The 23,494-nt window shown below is 39.2% G+C and overlaps 1 protein-coding gene across 4 annotated transcripts in view; it reads right to left on the reverse strand.

Moving 5' to 3' along the window:
* The window catches only part of Vps53 (VPS53 subunit of GARP complex), a 145,043-nt gene that overhangs the window by 58,520 nt on the left and 63,029 nt on the right, over positions 1-23,494 (reverse strand). For all 4 annotated transcript variants that reach the window (XM_027924437.2, XM_071603931.1, XM_071603932.1 and 1 more), the window contains 2 exons: positions 11,409-11,510; positions 3,147-3,241 (listed from right to left, as the gene is read on the reverse strand). In XM_027924437.2, the coding sequence (XP_027780238.1) occupies positions 3,147-3,241; positions 11,409-11,510 (197 nt within the window). The remainder of the gene's footprint in view (positions 1-3,146; positions 3,242-11,408; positions 11,511-23,494) is intronic.

The following is a 23,494-nucleotide window of genomic DNA, read 5'->3' on the forward strand; positions in this document are numbered from 1 at the left end:
CTCCTCTGACAGAAGAGGAAATGGAGTTCTTAAACTCTATCTTCTACTTAAACTTCTGCCGTTTAATCTGGAGTCATCATAATATAACCTACTCAGTCCTCCTTTCTGAGGGGATGCTACTGCTTCCCTAGGGCCTAAAAACATCCTAGTGAGGCTGAACGCAGGCCAAGCACTGCATCTTTCATGGAGAAATGGAGAGGCCTGGAGGAAGGCAGGCCTGGTCTTTGCCCAAAGTATCATGAATTATGAGTACATTTTGTATGAATCAAGGTCATGTGAGAATGGATACCAGAATTATGATTCAGAAAAGTGACTCTTCAAATGAGGTAGGTCTTTTGGAAAGGATGTGGATATCTCAGACATGCTACAACCTTCTTGAAATAAGATTTATAAGAATTTGGGTTGATAAGACAAGATGGTGCTCTAATTGAAAATGGTCATCAAAGTGGGTTGCTTGAATCCCTAGTACCTTAACAGGAAAATAAATAATTAATCTTTTTTCTGTTCCTAAGTGGTATCTTACTTATTTTCTTTCTTTCCTTTTTTTTTTTTTTTGAGACAGGGTCTTGCTATGTTGCCCAGGCTGACCTCAAACTCCTGGGCTCAAATGATCCTCCTGCACCAGCTTCTAGTGAAAGAGATCTCAGGCACCCACCATCAAGCCTGACCTGGGAGAAAACTTTTTTTTTTTTTTTCAGTGCTAGAGATCAAACTTAGGGCCTTGTGTATGCTAGGCAAGTGCATGACCACTGAGTTTCCCAATCCTGGGAGGAGTCTTTCTGAAGACAGAAGACAAGGTACTCTCAAAGAACAAAAACATCCATAGCAACCACTGCCCCTCTCTGTGCCTGCTGGAGATACTCCCAGTACACACAGAAGAGGAAAGAGAGCCTTCACGAGGCAATCAATGGCAAGGCAAGTTTTTTTCCCCTTGGGATGGGACCTTGTTTTTATTAATATAGAAGCCCTTACATAAAGTTTATTTTCTGGCATTTTAATATGAAGTACTTTATTAATCTATAAAATCAAATAAGTGAAAAATAATATTGTCCCCACTTCAAACATTCTCTTAAATCTTATAGTTTATACCGGAAACATTTAGAAACAAGTACTTATTAACTTATGAGAGAAACATTAAAAAAAAGTGAGGGGATATTGGGCAAAGTTTTCATATAGAACTGCCCTCAAGAGCTTTCTCACAAGCACTGCTGTTCTCCTCCATGGGACCTCTCTGTACTCCTCTCTGTACTCATTCGAGACCTCAGAGTCCAGGCCAGCTTGTCTTTGGGTAACCTGCCCTCTTTCAGAAACCCTACTTTTCCAAAATATGAGGAAGAGGTCTTCCTCCTTTCCTAATATCCCCAACATGAACAACAAGACACTGGAACATGATCACCTTCTGGCTGTGAAGAAACTGGATCACGGTGGGCTAATGTGTAAAAAATTTTGGAGCCCAGGAGTTTGTGAAAAGCACATATAGTAAATGGATAATCCATAAACTACAATAAGAATCCATGAGTCCATATTAACATAAATAAACAAATGGGGAGGAAAGTTCCTTACAACAGAACTCCAACTGGTAAGTCTAGAAGAAATGATGGAAACAATCGATATGAAGCAAACCTGACGATAATAATTGCTTCAGGCAAAAATAACAGAGGGATTCTGAAATGAGTGAACTAGCGCTTGATGAGAAGCAGGATATTTACATAGTTTCAAAGTATTCTCTGAAAGAAACTTAATATTTACAAGTAAAAAACAGTACCTTCACAGTGGAAAAAGCTTGCAGGCTCCACTTTACAAAAGTGATCAAAGTTAACATCAGTAGTATTGGGATAAATCTACATGGTGTGCCTCCTGATACAATGCACTGTAAAGAATACAATCTCACTTTTAAAGTCATCTTGCCAAATAGGCAAGGGTTGAAGAAGAAACCTCTAATGGACATAGTGCTGCTACTGGCCTATAGTCCCAGCTATTTGGGAGGCTGAGGCAGGAATACTGCTTGAGCCCAGGAGTTCAGGACCAGCCTGAGCAACATAATGAGACACCACACCTGACTCAAAAAAAAAAAAAAAAAAAAAAAAAAAAAAAATATATATATATATATATATATATATGAAGAAACATCAAGCAAAAACTGGTCAATACCCTTTAAAAGAGTCTAGGCCATGAAAGATAAAGAAAAAACAAAAAACTATTCAAGATTAAGGGAGACTGAGGAGACCTGGTGGCTAAACACAAAATTATTAGAGGTCCTGGACCAGAAGAAGAACATTTGCAAGACAATATTACTTTTCTGATTTTGATAACTGTGATTATATACAATGTTAATAGTATCTGGGGAAGGGTATATGAGAATTTTTTGTTCTATTTTTGTAATTTTTTTGATAGTCAAAATTACTACTTGAAAACATATACTTTAGAGATAAAGCTTTCTTACAATGTCCAAAGCCTGACATTGTAAAGCTTTGTGAGCTGACAAATGTCAGAACTCAATGAGAGCTCAGTACCCACAAGGGGCTTCTGAGATTTATACGGGGCTGTATTATAGCAAAACTCAGACTTTTGGCCAGGTGTAATGACACATACCTATAATCCCAGTGACTACAGTGACTCAGGAGGCTAGGACATGAGGATCACAAGTTCAAGTCTAGCCTCAGCAACTCAGCAAGGCCCTCAACAACTTAGTGAGATCCTATCTTAAAATAAAAAATAAAAATAGGGGTTGGGTTGTGGATCAGTGGTAGAGCACTTGCCTAGCACAGATGAGGCATATTTAAAAAATACTAAATGAAGGTATTGTGTCCATCTACAACTAAAAAAAAAAAAAAAAAAAAAAATTCAAATAAATAAATAAATAAGTGGGTTTTAATTAAAAAAAAACCCTCAGACTTCTGACATTATAGACAAAATAACTGATAATATTCAAAAGATATAAAATTATCTTTTTTTCTTTTTTTGTGATATTGGAGATAGAATCCAGGGCCTCTTTCATGCTAAGGTCCTTAATGAGCTCCAGGGAGGGTCACAGGTATATCAAGTCTCTCCTTTTGCTTCTGAAAGGAGTTGTGCCCTTGTAAGACTCAACATGACCAGAAGGTGTACAAATGCTGATTGAAATCAGCAAAGTGCCTGTCACTTACTTATCCTGGGACTCAATATACACATACAGATGAGGCTCAAAACACTTGGAAACAATGCCATGAAATGGGTTGTCTGGGACTTTAGGCTTCTTTGGCTGGAAGAAAAAAGAGAGAAAAAGTAAAGAGAAATCCAAAATTTGAGTAATCTTTGCAAATTTTCAAGCAATTTCAAAGAAAACATCACTTCAAAGTGTACTTTTAGATTATAGGTAAACAAATACTCAATGTAATGAAGTAGGAATATGTCTTACATTATGACTCATCCCAGTCTGTGAATGAGACACCAGCTTTGTTAGCATTATTTACTTGCTGTGTATGATGAAAGATTTACTGCTACTTAGATAACACATGCATTTTCATTTTGGCAGTTATTCATCATCTGATTGATATTTAAAATTTTAAATCCTGGCTAATCATAGCACCACCTTGTATTTGTAAGGTGTTGAAGTGCTTTCACATGATCTAATTCTAAGAGCCTCCATTTACTGATTGTTATGGGCCAAGTACTTCAATAATAAATAATGTCTCCTCTATTCCTCACAATAATCCATTAAGTAGGTCTCATTACTACTCTTCTACACCTCAAGAAATGGGGGCTCTGAGGTCCTGATAGTCTGCCCAAAAACATATAACAAAGCTTTTTATATCCTAAACTAGGACTCTTATCTCTCACATAAATGTTTTCCTACAATAGCTCTTAAACTTGGGGGTTTTAATGACAAATAAACATAATAAATAGAAGGGTAGAGAGGGTTAGTACAGAGGGTTGCTAACTTTTTGTTTTGCTACTTTCTATCCTTATCACAAATTCATAAAATAAAATATTTTATATGCCCAAATTTTTAAAAATTAATTAATTTTTTTATTCTAATTAGGTATATAACAGCAAAATGCATTTTCATTCATTGTACACAATTGCAGCACAACTTTACATTTCTCTAGTTGTACATGATGTAGTGTCACATCATATGTGCAGTCATACATGTACCTAGAGTAATGATGTCCATCTCATTCCACCATCTTTCCTGCCCCCCTGCACCTTCCCTCCCCTCCCTCCCCTTTGCTCAATCAATGTTCCTCCCCCATCCCCATTATGGATCAGCATCCACTTATCAGAGAGAATATTCGGCCTTTGGTTTTTGGGGATTGGCTTACTTAGCTTAGCATGATATTCTCCAATTCCATCCATTTACCTGCAAATTCTCTTTTAATGCTGAATAATGTTCCATTATGTACATATACCACAGTTTCTTTATCCATTCATCTATTGAAAGGCATCTAAGTCAATACACAGTTTACTATGGTGATCTGAGCTGCTATAAACATTGATGTGGCTGTGTTACTATAGTATGCTGATTTTAAGACCTCTGGGTATAGATCAAGGAGTGGGGCGCCCAAATTTTATAAGACTAAAATAGCAGCATAAAGGCAGTCCTTTCTGGGCTGGGGTTGTGGCTCAGTGGTAGAGCGCTTGCCTAGCATAGGCGAGGCCCTGGGTTCGATCCTCAGCACCACATAAAAATAAGTAAATAAAAGATATTTAAAAATAAAAAATAAGGCAGTTCTTTCCAAGAAAGGATGGTTGGTAACCTGGCTTGGGGGGTAGGGATAGGGGGTGGTGGTGGGGGTGGGGGTGGGAGGCAGACTATCTTGTCTATATTTTTTATCATAGAGCACTGAAAAATAGACCAGTAACTGGTCCCTATACTAATACTTGAAAATCACTGATAAATAAAACATTTGGCATTGTAAAAACTGTATTTGCTATAAAATTCCTTTCCAGGACTGAGGATGTAGCTCAGTTGGTAGAGTCTTGCCTCACGTGCACCAGTCCCTGAGTTCAATCCCTAGCACCATCCCCCTACCAAAAAAAAAAAAAAAAAAAATCCTTTCCAAACATCTAAAAAAAAAAAAAAAAAAGTAAGGATCTTCTCACATATTACTTTCTATTCCTAAAAAAAGTCAATTCTGTCCATTGTCAAATGCCAACAAAAGGATTCTGAGCCAAAGACATCTTACTTTGGTTGATACTAGAGTAAAATTTGGTTTATAAGTTGGCAGCCATAACCTATTTGATGAATGAATTACACATATTGTTTTTGTTAAGCCATTTTAGTGAGATATGAATAACATAAAAAGCTGTACAAATTTAATATATACATCCTCATGAGTTTGGGAATATGTATACATTTGTCTTAAAATACTTAATGTATATATCTTTTTTAAAAAATATATTTTTTAGTTGGAAATGAACACAATACCTTTATTTTACTCATTTATTTTTATGTGGTGCTGAGGATTGCACCCAGTGCCTCACACGTGCTAGGCAAGCGCTCTACCACTGAGCCACAACCCTAGCCCCAATGTATACATCTTAACATTAGTTAAGTATACACTCATGAAACTGGCACCACCATCAGAGCCATACCCATTACCTCCCAAAGTTTTTTCCCACTCCTATTATTAAGTATACTTAAGATCTACCCTTTTAAACTGTCTCTATCTTTTAATAAGTACTGGAACAGCCACTAGAAGTCCCCAAAGACAAACAGAAATAATAGTTACCTTTTCTGGCCATTTCTCCTGTTGTTGTTTATAAAACAATGCAATGGTTAAAAACATCTGTAAAAACTGATGATAATTACCACAAATTAAATGTCAACTTTAGACCCATTCAATCTCGTGCTCAGCTCTCTTCCTTTTTCACCTTTCAAGAGTTCCCTATCTTTAATTTTTTGGCATGATTTCTAGAAACTCTGGTCCTTCTTGACTACACTCTGGCTTATTTGCTCTCATCATCTGGAAGCCACTGCCAAAGTCAGGCCTTAGGCGGAGATTGCAAGAGGGCCTCAGGGAATGTACAAGACTAGTTTATCCAGTTTGAATCTGCTGTACCCAGAGATGCCCTGGAAACTTTTTGTGCTTCCATTAGTTTAAAATGCAAGACCCACAATGAAGAATGCAGGTAATGAGGGAAGGCTGTCACCCATTTGTTCTACCTTTTGTAAGTCAGTATCTCCTTCCCTCCCTCCCTTTCTTTCTTTTTTTTTTAGTATTTATTTTTTAGTTGTAGTTGGACACAATATCTTTATTTTATTTATATTATATGGTTCTGAGGATGGAACCTAGGGCCTCGTACATGCTAGGCGTGAGCTCTACCACTGAGCCACATTCCCAGCCCCTCTTCCTCTCTTTTTGATAAGGTAATTCACTAGGGGCTGGGGTTGTGGCTCAGCGGTAGAGCGCGTGTCTATCATGTGCGAGGCGCTGGGTTCAATCCTCAGCACCACATAAAAATAAATGTATTGTGTCCAATTGCAACTGAAAACAAAATATTTTTTAAAAAAGGTAATTCACTAAATAAATTTTAAAATGTGATTTAATTTGTCTGACTTTGTATGACTACATCTTGACTTTAGACTTGAAAAATATGGTCACTATACCCAGTTATATTTTTACTAATAAAACATAATCATCATAAGTATAATTATTCCTTTGATTTAAATTTTTTTGCCTTTTCTTGGAAGAAAATATTCACACTTCTGCAGGATATGTTCTGGTAATTATAAATGAGTTTACATAAAAAAGAATATTCTCATTTTTACATGTATATATTGTATCTGGTTTTTGGACATACAAATTTATGTGCAATTTCCCAATTAAACATTGCTGACAGGGTTTTAATGCATCATTCTGAAATGGCTACCTTATGAAATTTAAATAAAGTCTTTAAAGAATAATATACTACTGGTGTTCAATTTTCTGTGTGGTATTTTAAATGAATGTTCTTGGGAAATATATGCTGAAATATTTAGGAGTAAAGGGCATATGTCTGTAACACTTCCAAATTGTTTTGCAATAATGAGGAAAGGAGAAAGAATAGGGAGGAAAAAATAAAGTAAACGTAGCAAAATATTAACAATTGCTGAATCTAGATGAAAGATATTTGAGAGTTCCTTATAAAATTCTCTCACCTGTTTTTTAAAAAATATTTATTTATTTAGGTGTATTTGGACACAATACCTTTATTTTATTTATTTATTTTTTTATATGGTGTTGAGGATTGAACCCAGGGCCTCACACGTGCTAGATGAGCGCTCTACCACCGAGCCACAACCCCAGCCCCTTTCACCTGTTTTCTGTTTGAAATTGCTTTTTAAAAGTAAGGAATAACAACAAAAAAACTTCGGGGAATGGGTGCCACTGATCTGGCAAAAAAAACTGCAGATACAACAGCAGGACATTTCCCCCAACCCCAGTACAGTGACTTAAACACAAGAGTGCTCTACCACTGAGCTATACTCCCAGCCCTTTTTATTTTGAGACAGGGTTTCCCTCAGTTGCCTAGACTGGCCTTAAACTTCTGCTCCTCCTGCCTCAGCCTTCCAAAGCTCTGGGATTACAAGTGTGTACCACTGTTCGGGGCAGTAGTGGGGCATTAAGAAACACCCCATTGCCAACACATTCCAAAGCTCAGAGAACAACAGTGTGTGGAAAAACACAGGCATCCAGGCCTGAGAAAGAGGTTTGGACCCATTTTCTACTTCTGATGATCACTCTAGTTCTGCTTGCTGTCACTACTGGAGAAGGCTGAGAGACGAGCACACAGCATTGCTCTGTACTGTTTGCAACTTCTGAATCTATAGTTATTTGAAAATATAAAGCTGTTTTGGTTGCTTGTTTTTTGAGATGCGAGTCTTGCTATGTTGCCCAAGCTGGCCTGGAATTCCTGGGTTGAAGGGATCCTCCTGCCTTAGCCTCCTGAGCCATTAGAAATAGGTGTGCAACACCATAACCAGCAACATAAAGCTTTTTTAACAAATAGTTCCAAAGAGCTGGACCCTGCATGTGAAGAAATTTTAGTAATATCTTAATCTATTTATTCTGCTTGTAGTTTCCTCTTTTTTCAATGTATGCATTAAAGCAATACATGAAAAAATTATGCCTGAATAGGTCTAAGGATTCATTTGGTATTAAATATAGACCCCGAGTGATATAATAGAATGACTTCCTGGTATTCCAACCAACTCATCTTGATGAGCCTTCACAGGTCACGCTTGATAAGGTCCCAGAACACTCCAAAAGTCACAAACCAGACAGGGCTGGTGTCCCAACCCCACCTACAGGTGACTGCTCTGCCCTGCCTCTGCCCACTAACAGTGCTCATCTGCAGTGTGGAGAGGTCATTCAGTCCTGTCACCACAACATGGAGGCCCTCTTCCAGCATTTTTAGTGTGAGCTGAAGAAAGGGGGCACAAACTGCTCAAATTTCTTTTTCTTACTTCCCCCCCCACCTCCTGCCTATAGCTGTTTCATGAATGTGCTCCTATTTATATGGTAGGTGCTGGAATTTCAGCTCAAACTGGTGTCTTCCTTTGCACTATGCAGCTCCCCAAAGGGTTGATCCTTGGCTTAAAGAATACACTAAGTCATTTAGCAGTAGCATTCAGGCTGGATTTCTGAGTGTGTGAATTCTGTCCAAAAGCTGCAGATGTTTAAGCTATTTCCTCCTGGAGTTTGATGGAATAATAAAAGGTTACTGTTGTCACAGTAAGGAGGTCTGCAGCTGGTCCCATTTCCTTTCATTATTATCCAATGTAAACAGATTAAATCTAACTGCTTGGATCACCAAAAGGGTACATTTTTAAACCAGAGATTCCTGATTTCTTCTTTTTCAGTACCCTTGGTTCCCTTTCATATGTCATTTTTTATCACTGGGAATATCTTGGCAACAAATTGTTCATGCCTCCTTTAAAGTGAATACTGCTTTGCAAGTTCACCCTCTCTTCTCAACAGCCAGGCTTAGCTACAGTACTGAGCAGGGAGTGACCCTTACCTTGAGGGCCAGCTGCCTACCGATTGCGGCAAGGGAATAACTTGGGTCACTCAGGGCAACCAGGAGGGGTTTTCCACACAACCACCTCTGGCTGGTTCTCGGCTGACATCCTATGGAATCCCTCCCCAACATCCCACAGGTGTCCTGCTCTTTCTGTGCACCCAACTCTAGAAGCCCACAGGCTTTTGAGAAGAGGGAGGTCCTGGGGCTCCACCTAACCTGCCAGAGACAAAGACAAGTGCTGGTGAGGCATGGGAGGCTGGGGATGACATGTGAGGAGGCATTAGTCACTAGTGTCAACGTTTTATTACTAATGAGGAACAGTCCATGAATTACTGGTGGACCATCTAGACCAGGAGTTTCCCATTTAGTTTAGTTTTTCTTTTCTTTTCTTTTTTCTTTTTAAAACAGACATAAAACCCCAGGATCAAAAGAAATTTTACCTAGAATTCCACAGTACAATGTGACTAAGAATAGAATTCCTCTGGCTACAGACCCAGGTCTCTATTCTCTCCCAATTCCCCACCGTTACATGTGACAGGATATCAAGGAATAGAGTTTGAAAACTATTAGCTATCTCTAAAGATAAAGAAAGCAGGAAAGTCTAGAGACAGTAAGTAAACTATCTAAGGTCACGGTCAGTTAATGGCAGACCAGGGTCCGGCACCTCCTCTACCACACGGCTCTGCCTTACACCATGTATTTGTCAGATGTCAGAGTTCTGTACCTTAGAATGGGCAGGTCTTAGTCTTACAAAAACTTCAAGCTTTTATAATATGCAAAAAAGTTCCAAGAGACAGAAAAATCTTAATTTACCAGGAAAAACTGATTTCCTAGATAATGGAAAAATCTATCATAATCCAGCATAATAATATCTAGAGATGACCAGCTAAAGGGAAATCTTCTCACAGCAGCATGAAAAGCATCTGAGTGCTCGCCTGCACAATTCTGAACATGATAATGGCTGCAACTAGTACTGGGGAGACACCAGGGCCCTGCAAATGGCACGAGTGCACAAAGCATGTTCTTAGGATACAGGTGGCCAAATGAGGAAGAAGGAGACCCCTCCACCCTGAGTCCTGGCTCTCACAATATGGGAACTGCATTTCTTTAGATAGAAGAATTTTTTTTTCCTCCCACACTAGCCAATCATATGATGGTTTTAAATCAATCACGCTTATTCCCACTTATCTTTGGGATACAGCCTCAAGATATCTCTTCAGTGTTGTTCATTCACTTGTATCTATGAGCTTTCTATGTTCTTCTTTTTAATGAGATATGAAGGTATTTAAAAACAAAACAAAACAAAACAAAAAACAGCCTTTTGGAAAAAAATTCTAGTTTCTGACTTCTAGACATGACTTCCAGTCTTAGCTCTTCTTTTTCTAAATTATGTGACCCTGGACAAGTCACTAGGCTCTTTGTGCTACAGTTTCATCACCTATAAAAAAAGAGGCAGGCACTGTGAAGGCAAAATGAATTACGGCCTGTAAAAGATTTTTTAATTACAAAGCACCACAAAAATGTGAGGTGTCCATGTAATCACAATTATTTAATCAGTGGACCAGACACATTTTACTGCTCCATATATTCCACTTTCTTGGCTCCTGCCAGGACTGCACACCTACCCTCACCATGCTAGGAACACAGGGCCAGCAGCAAAGCATGTGGCTATGGGTTTCCCAAAGCCTCCCTTTTGGTGGTGCCTGGAGTAAAACAATATCATAAAGTAATCCTCTAGCAGCCAAGTGTAGAAAATTAAAAAGAAGGATCACTTATCCAGAAAGGAAATGTTCTGATTTATTGCTCTAACTTCTCTTGTCATAAAATGGCAGGGAAACAAAAACACCATTCTGTAGGATGAAGGGAGAGGAAATTTAGAGCTGGACAGAAAAATCAGAAGGAAATTAAAGTTCTAGTGTGCTTAGAAAAGTAACACTCCAAAGATGCCAGTGGTCACCTTGATATTTCCAGGCCTCCCCAATGGCTTCCAGACCTAAAGTGATCAACTTACACTGCATGGAGGCCTCTCTCAGCCCAGGGTGCTGCTAACTATCCCCCAGGATCTTTCAGCCTCTCACATCATCACAGTACCACATTAGAGTGCATCGGAAAGGGACGCTGACAAGTTCAGGAGATGATGAATGGGGCAGAGTACAATCGTGCCCTGCCGCAGGGTCTGATTAAGCTTGTGAGCCTTGCTGAATGCTGGAGGTGAGGTTCTTTGGGAGCAAAGAGCAAGGGTGGGAAGGGCTGCTTTTTCTGTTTTCTGAATACACTTCCAGATAAAGGCCCTCTATAAAGACCACCACTACTATCATCTCTGAATGTGGGTAACAGCCAAAGGATCATACATGAAGCTAGCCAATCCATTCTCAGACAGGAAGACTGGGTAGGTTACACATGGTAACGCAAAGCAGACTTACTTGATCTAACTCTCCCTTCTCGATTGCCAGCTCCTCCATCTCTGGTGCTGACTCATCTTCCAGGAAGGGGTTGGTAGATGGTGGTGGAGACTCGAGCTTTTTCTATTAACAAGACACGAGACAGTTATCTTCTAAACATGTCCAACAGACTTCCCACCAGTCTTCTGCTTTTTCCAAGTCTCCCTGATAGCTACGTTAGGATGGATCACAGTCTTACTTCCAGGCCTTCACGTCTTTTCATCTTCTAGAAACATTACTGTTCACCTTACTCTGATTCTAATCTAGCTAAAATTCTCATTCATCCTTCAGTCCTCAACTTAGAAGTCTCCTCTTCTGGGAGACTTTTTCTGTCAAGTTTGGGTTAGATGTCCCTGGCATGTGTTCCCATCCCATCCTGTACATCCTCTCCCCGGGTTATTTATTAAAATACTACAATTGCTTGTTTGTCTTCTGGCACTAGATGCCAACATGGAGAGATCCTATCTGTCTACCCCCCCATCCTATCTTTGATGTCTGGCATGTAAAAGGTGCTCAAAAAACAAAAATGAATCCAAATGCCACATGGATTTGAATTCAAGAACAAACTACAAAGCTGGGGCTGGGATTGTGGCTCAGCGGTAGAACACTCGCCTAGCACAGGTGGGATCTGGGTTCGATCCTCAGCACCACATAAAAATAAAGGCATTGTGTTGTGTCCATCTACACCTAAAAAATAAATATTAAAAAAATTTAATCTCGTCTGTTCTACATTACAGAAAGAAGTCCTTCCCAAATAAGTCCCATTACAACCACGACAGAAATCACCTTCAGAAAAACTATTTCCCAGCTCCTGAACAGAATCACTATTTCAAAATATAACACTGAGCAGGACCATGGGCTAATGGGAAAGCCGGGGGCAGGAGACATGGGTTTTTGTTCCAATTTTGCTATATTGGCAAAATCACCTAGCCACAGGAGCTTCCTCTGCTGAATAAGGACATAGTCACAGGACTGTTTGAAGGATCAAATGTAACAAAGTGTGTGAAACCCTAGAAGAACCACATGACATATACAAGGGTCACTGATGATGCTAATTCCAGTGCAACTATAGAATCAAGACAGCTCTTTTGAATTTTTTTTTTTTTTTTACAATTTTGACCTACAGATGTTGTTTATGCTTAGGTGCTGGGGAGTTTTAGCAGAAAAGAAGCCAAATGGACAATCAGGACAAAAGGGATTGGTTGGCACCAGGGATGAGATGGTGGGTCAAGGGATGGCATCCTTGAGACAAGAAGCTAAGGGGAGAGGGAGTTTCTGAATGTACTTATGTCACTTTAACGTATACCAGTGGAGCAAACTGAACTAATTCCTATGCCAAGAGGGACAGCAGATGGATGATGTGGTGACTTACTGTCAAGCTTATAATTATCACCTGAAGGTGATAATTTTTGTTACAAACAAAAAACAAAAACAAGTCTAAACACACACAAAAAGAACTGCATCAGTATTTGCTTTGGGCTTTAAGATAATTCTGCTTACACTCATTTAAATGACTTAGTTGTCAAAAACACTTGGAAATGCTATTATGTAGAGAAACAATAGCCCTCACTTAAGAAGAAAGCCTTGGGCTAGGGTTGTGGCTCAGAAGTAGAGTGCTCACCCAGCATGTTATGAGGCACTGGGTTCGATCCTCAGCACCACATAAAAATAAAATAAAGATACTGTGTCCACCAATAACTAAAAAATAAATATTAAAAAAAGAAGAAGAAAGCCTTGTGATGACTGCATTAGCTCAAGGTAATCACTAGTAAGACAATAATTTTTGCAGTATCGTGGTGAGACACAGTATGATCCAACTAAGCAAGCATTTCATGTTTGTATCCTCTGAACTTTGGCTTCTTTACCTGAGATATGGGAGGGGGGGGATCTGCATAAATAAAGTTTACTTTAGAAAGCAAGTAAGTGGCACACACCTATAATCCCAGCAACTTGAGAGGCTGAGGCAGGAAGATTATTATTTAGAATAAGCTTTAGCTGTCATTTCATGTACTGGTATTTTAAGGAGAGAGGACTAGGGATAAAGGGAATCTACCATGTCTAAGCTTCAACAATAATAAAAAATTAATTAAGCCAGGCATGATGGCATGCACCTATATAGTCCCTGCTACTCATGAGGCTGAGGCAGGAGGATCACTTAAGCTCAGAAATTGAAGACATGACTGGATAATATAGTAAGACCCATCAAAAAAATTAAATTAGTTAATAGCATTAAATTCCTGATTTCCTGGCTTAATTTTGGGATCATACTATTGAACTGAGGCACTATAATTCTGAATTTTTTGATGCTCTGTAGATGTGGAAAGACATACTGTTAGCTAAAATTAAAGCTTTGATCAACCATTCAGTGATAGAAACAGAGTTTGAATTCTTGACTGTTCCTCATCTATTGCTAATTCACTAGGGCTGATAACATCTCACAATTATATACAGGTGGGCCGAGTTTTTTTTTTCCCCTGAGAATCGAACTCAGGGAGTGCTGAGCTACATCCTCAATCTTTCTTTTTTATTTTTTGGCTGGGGGCATACTGGGATTGAACTCAGGGGCATTTGACCACTGAGCCACATCCCGAGCCCTATTTTGTATTTTATTTAGAGACAGGATCTCATTGAGTTGCTTAGCATCTCTCTTTTGAGGCTGACTTTGAACTTGCAATCCTCCTGTCTCAGCCTCCTGAGCCGCTGGGATTACAGGCATATGCCATGGTGCCTGGCATATCCCCAGTCATTTTCATCTTTATTTTTTAAATTTTGAGACAGGGTCTACGTTGCTCAGGTTGGATTCTAAATAATAATCTTCCTGCCTCAGCCTCTCAAGTTGCTGGGATTATAGGTGTGTGACACTGTGCCCAGCCACGTGGGCCTCAGTTAAAAAACACAATGTGTTACTGAAAATCATGACGAAATTGGAAGTCAGGGAAATAAGCTGGGGTGTTCCTGGGCTCTTTTGGTGGAAAGAGTCAAGTGAATGGATAAAAGCAGAAAGGGGCACAACATAAAAAGGCAGCACTGAACAAGCAGAGCAACTTCTTAGATAGTATAAGCACAGACTACATATCTTTCCTGGGCCAGAGGTTCCCCAAAGCTTCTTTCCTACTTCTACAGCCTGTCTCTATTAATGTAATGATGAATGGAGTGATGAGGAAGTCACAGACACCAGGTGCCCCTGGCCCATTTAGGTCACACACATTCCAAGTGGGGACCGAATCAGTGTAAGAAAAATGCTTTGTTCCTTCATATCATCTACTCAACAAATGAAGTACTGGGTACTTAGGGGAAAGCAATGAGGAAGATAGACCTATTCTGTTCTCATGGAGTTCAGAGTCTGCTGGGAAAAACAGGCTTTAATCAAATACCCACACAATCATGTAATAAGACCTTTGAAAGAAAAATATAAGTTGTAACTAAAGTATGAAGCAGAGGAGATCACAGGAAATTCCCAAAGGAAATGATATTTGAGCCAGAATTGATGGATGCCCCAGAACTAAATATGTGAGGTGGATTAGAAGAAGGGGGTAGGGAAGAGCTTTTTAGGCAGAGGAAATAGCATGTTTGTCATTTGTTCAAAAATCATATGCTGAGCATCTACTCTATTCCAGGCATCCTTCCTTGCACCAGGGATGCAACAGAAGAAAGAAAGGCAAAGAAGAGAGGCACTGTGATGCAAATAAAGTTTAGGAACTAGGATGGGCTGGGAGTGAGTATGGGGAAGTCTTCTTTATATAGAGTGATCAAATAAGGCCCCCTTTCGGGAGGTAACAGTAGAGCAGAGATGTAAATAAGGAGAAGGAGCTAATCAGACAAAAATTGAGAATGAATATTCCCAGCAGAGGGATCTGGTGCAAAGGCTGGACAGAGCTAGTGAGTCTGAAGGATAGAGGATGACACTGGGCATGAGGTAAGAGAAGTAGCAGGAGCCCAATCATATAGCCTTTAGTTGGCCATCAGGTTTTCTTCTTATTGCAAGTAAGCATTCATTGGGGGTTTTACACAGTGAAATGAAAAGATCTCATTTTTTTTTTTTTTTAAGTAGACACTGGATCTTGTTCTGTTGCACAGGTTGCCTGGCCTTGAACTCGAACTTGAACTCCTGGGTTCAGATGATCCTCCTTCCTCAGCCTTCCAAGTTGCTGGGACTACAGCTGCATGCCTAACATAGACTTCTAAAGTATTGTGGCTGAGGATGTGGCTCAAGCGGTAGCGCGATCGCCTGGCATGCGTGTGGCCCGGGTTCGATCCTCAGCACCACATACAAACAAAGATGTTGTGTCCGCCGAAAACTAAAAAATAAATATTAAAATTCTCTCTCTCTCTCTCTCTCTTTAAAAAAAATAAATAAATAAAGTATCATTCCACTGCCATGGAAAGAATGGACCACACTGGAAGCAAGAAGACCAGTTTGCAAGGCTGCTGCAGTATTCCAGGCATGGGGACTGAGAGGGACTGCAGTACACTGGTGACGTGGATAGAGAAAAGTCTCCAGATTCAGAACACAGGAGAGAGTGAGCAAAGAGAAATTGCTGAGAGAGTGGAAGTGAGGGTGAGGGGAGTACAGGGACCATGCACTTTTTGGCCTGAGCCACTGCAAAGCTGGTGCTGCCAATAACTAAGATGGGGAACACTTGTGTAGTGCTGAGGGCACAGATGCTGGACCTGACAATCCTGAGCTCAAGTCCAGGCTATACCATTTGGAAGTACTACTGAACTTTTCGGTACTTTTAAAATTGCCCCAGTTCTCTTCTCTGCAACACAGAGGGACACTGACACCTGGCTCACAGAGCTGTCAGGAGGACTAAATGAGATAATGTACATTAGACATAAGAAAAGCAGTTTAATACACCATCTGGCACATAGGGGAAAGATCATAGGGGGAAGCTGAGTACGTGGAAGTTTTTATTAGCATTTAATAGGCATGAGCAGAAGGGCCAAGCCTCTTAAAGCAGCAACTTGCAGAAGGGAAAAAAGTGAGAGTGCAGGCTGAAAGTCTTATAACTACCACAAGTGTCAGCCTGTCTCCACTGTCTCCCTCCTTGGGATCTCTCCAGGAAGTGAAAGCAACGGGCCTATGAATTCACAAGTGCAAAGGCACAATGGACTGTTCTTTTCCTCTTTAATCTACAAGAAGCCCTCAGTAACTGCAAACACATCACCCTGCTGGTAAATGGTATAACATCTGAGACGCAGGTATAGCCTCCTGCTATTTGGAGGGCTATGCTACTGCTTAATTTGCTATGGCAAGAGACGGAGTCTTTGCAGATAGAAACCACTGGCACAACACAGCCTTCTGTGCAAGAGTCCTGTTGTCAGAGCCAACCTGGTCACATTTCTCATTCCTGCTTTGCAGCTGTCATAGCCCATAGAAAATTACTAATTTGTATTTATATTTTAAATAACTCCAGCACTGCTAGATGAAATCAAAAATTGGCCAAGAAATGGATGACTTTCCACTTTTAAAACATTCATTCTTTTGGCTATGATGAGATTTGATTTGAAGTCCACACAGGAAGGTAAACTTCTTCATATAGCAAGTTAATTACCACTGATTAAATCACATGGGATTCCCAGCACCTCTAAAACAGTAAGGGCCACAAGACAGCCAAGCTGTCTCATTTACTGTTTAGAAGACTCTGGCTTTAGTTAGGTGCATATCCATATCTGGATCTGTCTGCACAAATTCCTTTTTGAGGTCCTAGCCTCATCACATTATCAAAGAAGGAACTCTGAAATTTAAAACGTATTTTCCCCCTTTCCCTGGAGGAGAAAGCTTTCAGTTACGAGATGAAAGTTCTACAGTTTCTGCATTTCTCGTTCCATAAATGCTTTACTCCAGCCCAATTCCTGATTTGTCCTTAAAGAGATGGCTGGAAGGCTTCAGTTGATAGCCAAGATCTGAAGCATAGGGCTACCCACACCTGGTGTTTACTATCTCAGGGACCACCCTTGCTACCACATGTTCAGACCTTATTTTGTGACAATTATTACAGGTTTCTTTCTCCTACTAGACCATAAGCACCTGTCTACTGCAATTTTTCATCTTTTTCCAAGACCCTGCACAAAGACAGCTTGAAAAATATGTGTGATAAATGCTGGTTAGAGGAGAAGCCCTCAATAAAATCCTCTTTAGAAACAAGGGCAACATTTTCTATTTCCTGTAAAAACAAAAAGCCTGTGTATGCTGTGTGTGCAGGCTTGTAAGGGAGACTCGGAAGTATATCCCAAACTATTAAATAGTGTATAACCCAGGGAAAATAGTAGAGAAGAAAGAGATCTTTCTTTTAAAATATTTTAGTCTTCTGAGATTGTAACAAGCAGATATTGCTTTTTTTTTCTTTCTTTTCTTTTTTTTTTTTGGTGGACATCTATTTAAAGAGGAAAAATTATTTACAACTCAACACATAATTTTTCTAAAACTCTTAGTATTTTAAAATTGAGGGGCTGGGGTTGTGGCTTAGCAAGTAGAGTGCTCGCCTAGCGTGTGTGAGGGCACCACATAAAATAAATAAATAAATAAATAAAGTAAAGGTATGTGTACAACTACAACTAAAAAATAAATATTAAAAAATAAAATCGAACTGTAACTCATATAATAAAAAATTCACCATTTTAAAGTGATTTAAAATTCAGTGGTTTTATATTTGTAAAGCTATGCAACTATCACTACTAATTCCAGAACATTTTTCATCCTCAAAAGAAACACATGTCCATTGACTGTCAGTTCCCAATCCTGCTGTCCCTTTGCCAATCCGTTCTGTCTCTATGGGTTTGCCTAATCTGGACATTTTGTATAAATATGTGACCTTTTATGTCTGGTTTCTTTACTAAGCATTGTGTTGCAAGGTTTATTAATCTTGTAATAAGTGGTTGGTACTTCATTTGTTTTATGGCTAAATAATATTCCATTGTATGCATTATACCACATTTTCTTTATCCATTTGTCCACTAATGGACTTTGGGTTGTTTTTATCTTTTGACTACTGGGATTAGTGCTGCCACAAACATTCATGTATGAAGTTTTTATATGAACAAATGTTTTCAGTTTTCTTGGGTATATACCTAGAAGTGAAAACTTGTAATTTAAAAAGAAATTTCAGGCTCCTTTGGCCCTTCTTTCCTTTCTTTGCTTCCTTTTGTGGTGCGAGGAAAGAAACCCAGGACTTAGTACGTGCTAGGCAGATGCTCCAACACTGAGCTAACACTCCAGCCCCTGCTGTCCCTTTTTTATTTGGCAGTTACTCCTGTATATTAAACATCAGTGAATGAAGACTGACCACTTCTGAATTTTAATAAATCCCCACTAGTATCAAGAGTCAGTGCTCGGAGAGACCAAGCTGTGCTTTATGAGAACCTATAAGAAAGAATTCAGAAAGCAGTTTAACACAGGCTCCCTGAAACTTGGAAATGCTCATACATTTTGCTCATACTTATACTTCCATTAGTCTCAAAATAATCTCAACTGTGATAAAAAATTTGTCCACAAAAATGTTCATGTGGAATTATTTATAAAAGTAAAATAAGTGATTTAAGGCCTAAGAAGAAAAGAATGGTTAGGGAAATTATGGAATACCTACGTTATGCAGTGATTGAGAAAAGACTTCAGGTATATAAATAAAAGTAGGATATAAAATTGTATTTGCAAAACTTAATTCAAAATGAATCAAAGATCTAAACATAAGAGTTAAACCAGGCATGGTGGCACACACCTGTAATCCCAGCAACTTGGAAGGCTGAGGCAAGAGGACTGAAAGCTTAAGGCCAGCATCAGTAATTTAGGGAGGCCCTAAGAAACTTAGCAGGACTGTGTATCAAAATAAAAAATAAAATGGACTGGGGATTTAGCTCTGTGATAGAGCACCCTTGGGAACTCCAGGACCATACAACCCTTAGAAGAAAACATCTGACTCTGGACAACAGTTTCTTGAATGTGACATCAAAACACAAGCAACAACAACAAAAAAACTAAGATAAATTGACTTCACCAAAATTAAAAACTTTTATGTGTCAACAGATACTACCAAAAGGTTAAAAAACAAAAAAACCAACTAGGGCTGGGGCTGGGGCTCAGCGGTAGCACACTTGCCTGGCATGTGTGAGGCACTGGGTTTGATTTTCAGCACCATATATAAATAAATAAATAAAATAAAGGTCTATCCACAACTAAAAACAAAACAAAACACAAAAAAAACTATAAAATGGAAGAAAATATTTGCAAATTACATGTATATATCATAAAATATGTAAAGAACTACAGCTAATAAAAGACAATCCAATTAAATTAATGGGTACTAAATTATAGTAAGGAATAATAAGTACTGATTGCTATTAAAAGTAGGGTGATTATAGATAATAATAATGTACTATACATTTCAAAAAGGCTAAACTAAAGGATTTGAATATTTTCACTATAAGAAATATTTAAGAGGTAATAAATGTTTAAGGAGGTATGTTTACCCTGATCTGAAGATTATGCAAAATACACATGTTCTGAGGCATCACATGGTAGCCCCATAAATAAGCACAATTATTATTTTTCATATGACAGTTAAAAATAAATTTGAATTTCAAAAATGGGTTAAGTACTTAATTTTTTTTTTCTCTAAAGAAGACACACTAGCCATTGTGTTGGTATATACTTGTAATCCCAGTTACTTGGGAGGCTGAGGCACAAGGATCACAAATTCGAAGCCAGCCTGGGCAACTCAATGAGACTCTCTGTCTCAAAATAAAAAGAGCTGGGGATGTAGCTTAGTGATAGAGCACTTGCCTAGTATGCACCATACCCTGGGTTCAATCCCCAAACTGTAAAAAAAGATACACACACACACACACACACACACAAATTGACCATAAGTACATGAAAAGATGCTCAATGTGATTAGGCATTAGGGAAAAAGAAAATAGAAACCATAATGAGATACTACTTTACATTCATGAAGATGGCTATAATTAAAGAAAAAAAAAGGAAAAAGGAAGTGTTGGCAAGGATGTGGAGAAACTGGAACTCTTCTACATTGCTGATGGAAATGTAAAACAGTGTGGCTGCTATGGAAAACAGTTTGACAGCTCCTTAAAAAGTTAAATATATGGTTACCATACAACCCAGCAATTTCTACCACTAGGCTATTCTCACAAAACATGTGCACACAAAAATGCGTACACAAATATTCACAGCATTATTCTTCACAGTGGAAATAACCCAAATGTCCATAAACTGATGAAGAGATAAACAATATGTGGCGCATCCATGCAATGGAATGCATGGACAAATACATAAGGCATAAAAAGGAATGAAGTTCTGATACACGTTACAACACGCATGAGCCTTAGAAACACTGTCCTCACTGAAGGAAACCAGGTGCAAAGATCACATACTGTATGATTGTATTTATGTGAAATATACAGAATAGGCATCCATAAAAGCAAAAACTAGAATAACAGTTGTGTAGGGTTGGGGGAAAGAAGGAACTGTGACTGCTAAGAGGGATTTCCTTTGGAGGTAATTAAAATGTCCTGGAATTAAACAGTTGAAATAGTGGCATAGCCTGATGAATCTGCTAAAACTCACTGAATGTCAATTTTAAATAGTGAGTTTGGGGGTACAGCGGTAGCCATCTGTAGTCTCAGCTACTCAGGAGGCTGAGATGGAAGGAACACTTGGGCACAGGAGTTTGGGGCTAGCCTGGGCAATACTATATGAGACCCTATCTGAATTATTAAGAAGGTGGGTTTCTTTTTTGTTTTTCTTCCAATATGGGATTGAACCCAGGTCACTCTGCCACTGAGCTTTATCCCCAAACATTTTGCTTTTTTATTTTGAGACAGAATCTTACTAAGTTGCTGAGGCTTGCCTTGAACTTGCAATCCTCCTGCCTCAGACTCCTGAGTTGCTGGGAGTACAAATGTGTGCCAACATGCCTGGCAAAAGGTGAGTTTATTTGTGAAAAATTTTAGATGAATTACATTTCAATTTTAAAAATAAAAGCAGTAGAGAAAAACATACTTAAAAAATATAATTTCAACTAGGTCAAATGTATAAAAAAGAACATAAAATTCCTGTCTCTGACTGATGGGAAAATGGATGGCTTTTTATTTTCTCCTATAATTTTTGTTTTGCTTATAATTTCCAAATTTTCTATCTTGACCATGTATTACCATCTTCTCATTAACAAACGAATATGAACTTCCCCTAAGAATGTAATTCAAATGGAAGGATACATTTCTTTAGCATCAAGAAACCATTTGCGTCAGGCACAGTGGTGCGTGCCTGTAATCCCAGTGCTCAGGTGGCTGAGGCAGGAGGATTGCGAGTTCAAAGCCAGCCTCAGCAAAACCAAGGAGCTGAGCAACTCAATGAGACCCGGTCTCTAAATAAAATACAAAACAGGGCTGGGGATGTGGCTCAGTGGTCGAGTGCCCCTGAGTTCAATCCCCAGTACCACCCACCCAGAAAAAGAAACCATTTGCAAAATGTTTTTGGACACTGAAGGGAGCTTATCAGGTAAGGGAAAGCTATTTCCATGTGCCATGGCACTGGGGCAGAACTGGTAACCCTGCCTGTCAGTTCCTTATAGAATTCCTAAAGCAGGGGTTAGGCTGCTGGAAGGCTGAGGTATTGGGGGAGGCACTCTACACAAGCTTTCCTAAGTAGTGCTCTTATGCTTTTAAACTGCATGGTTGAAATTTGCAACTACAGCTTCTATATTTGTAATATAATTTTTGAAACTGGGCAAGTGTACATGTATATTGAAATGACCCCTATAAGCCAAAGGAGAATTCTATTTGGAAAGGCAATTTATGCACAGGCCAAGAGAAAGGGAAATCCAGCTGTATAAAATGGGAATTTTTTTATTTTATTAAAAAAAAACAACCTCCCAAATTCAGTCAGTTATAAAAATCTAACCCTATCTACTCTGCTTTTAAGCAGAAAGTTGAATATAATTTGTTCACCTTCAATCTAATTAAGTCACTAAAAATGCACATGGATATAGTTATACCACATTCAGACATTTGCTTTTAATTTCAAGGCATTTAGATTTACAGACTATCTTGAATCCCTCCTAAAGGATCAGAAGTTGAGGCAACTGGAAGAAGCACCGGCAGCTCCCTTGTTCCAATAATAGCTGCAGCATAGGATATGATCAAGCTCGACAGGGCCAGTACAAGAAAGACAGAGTAAGCCCTGTCCTCAAAGCTCTTCTAGTCTTTAACATTGTCATCAAATGTCAAAGTCACAGCTCTAAAAAAATAGCAAAAGATGTATCCTGCTGGTCAGTAGGGAGGAGCTGGGCTGTGGCAGGTCTTTCTGCTGAGTCTGACACACTCTCAAGCCCATTCTCATTATCTTACTGTCAAAGTCACCAAGGGTTTAAAGGTTCTGAATGACACAGGGAAGAGGGTAATGGAGGTACTGGCAGGTTGTGGCATGGCCAAGGGAAGAAGCCGCAAGGCAGAATCTCTGGCCAAGATTCTTGGCTGACTTACTACCTGCTCCTTGAACACTTTCCAAAGAATTTACTAACTTTCGTTGAAATGTGGCATATATTAAGGGGTATCAAGATATACCACCATGGTTCATTTCAAAGTTTATTCCAATATCCTGAAAAAAATCTGGTAGCCAAGAAGGATTTCAAGAGTCTACAATGGGTCGGGTACTGTGGCACATGCCTGTAATCCCAGCAATTCAGGAGAGGCTGAGGCAGGAGGATACTTTCAAAGACAGCCTCAGCAACTTAGTGAGGCTATAAGCAACTTAGTGAGACCTTCAAAATAAAATATAAAAAGGGCTGGGATGTGGCTCAGTGGTTAAGCATTCCTGGGTTCAATCCCCAATATTAAAAAAAAAAAAAAGCAGCAAAAGTCCACTATGGAAGCAACCAACCAGCACAGGGAGAAGGCAAGGGACCAGGGAGTATCAAGTATTTTAGGCAGAGTGCCAAGCAGCTAAACTTGGAGTTTAGGGTGTCCTCTTTCTTCCCTGAGCTTTCTGTAGGGAGCAGGGTCAGTAGCCATGACTTTTACCAGGCCCCTGCCACTGAGGATTGAAGAACACAGAT

Source organism: Marmota flaviventris, chromosome 17, assembly GCF_047511675.1.
Source record: "Marmota flaviventris isolate mMarFla1 chromosome 17, mMarFla1.hap1, whole genome shotgun sequence".
NCBI lineage: Eukaryota > Metazoa > Chordata > Mammalia > Rodentia > Sciuridae > Marmota > Marmota flaviventris.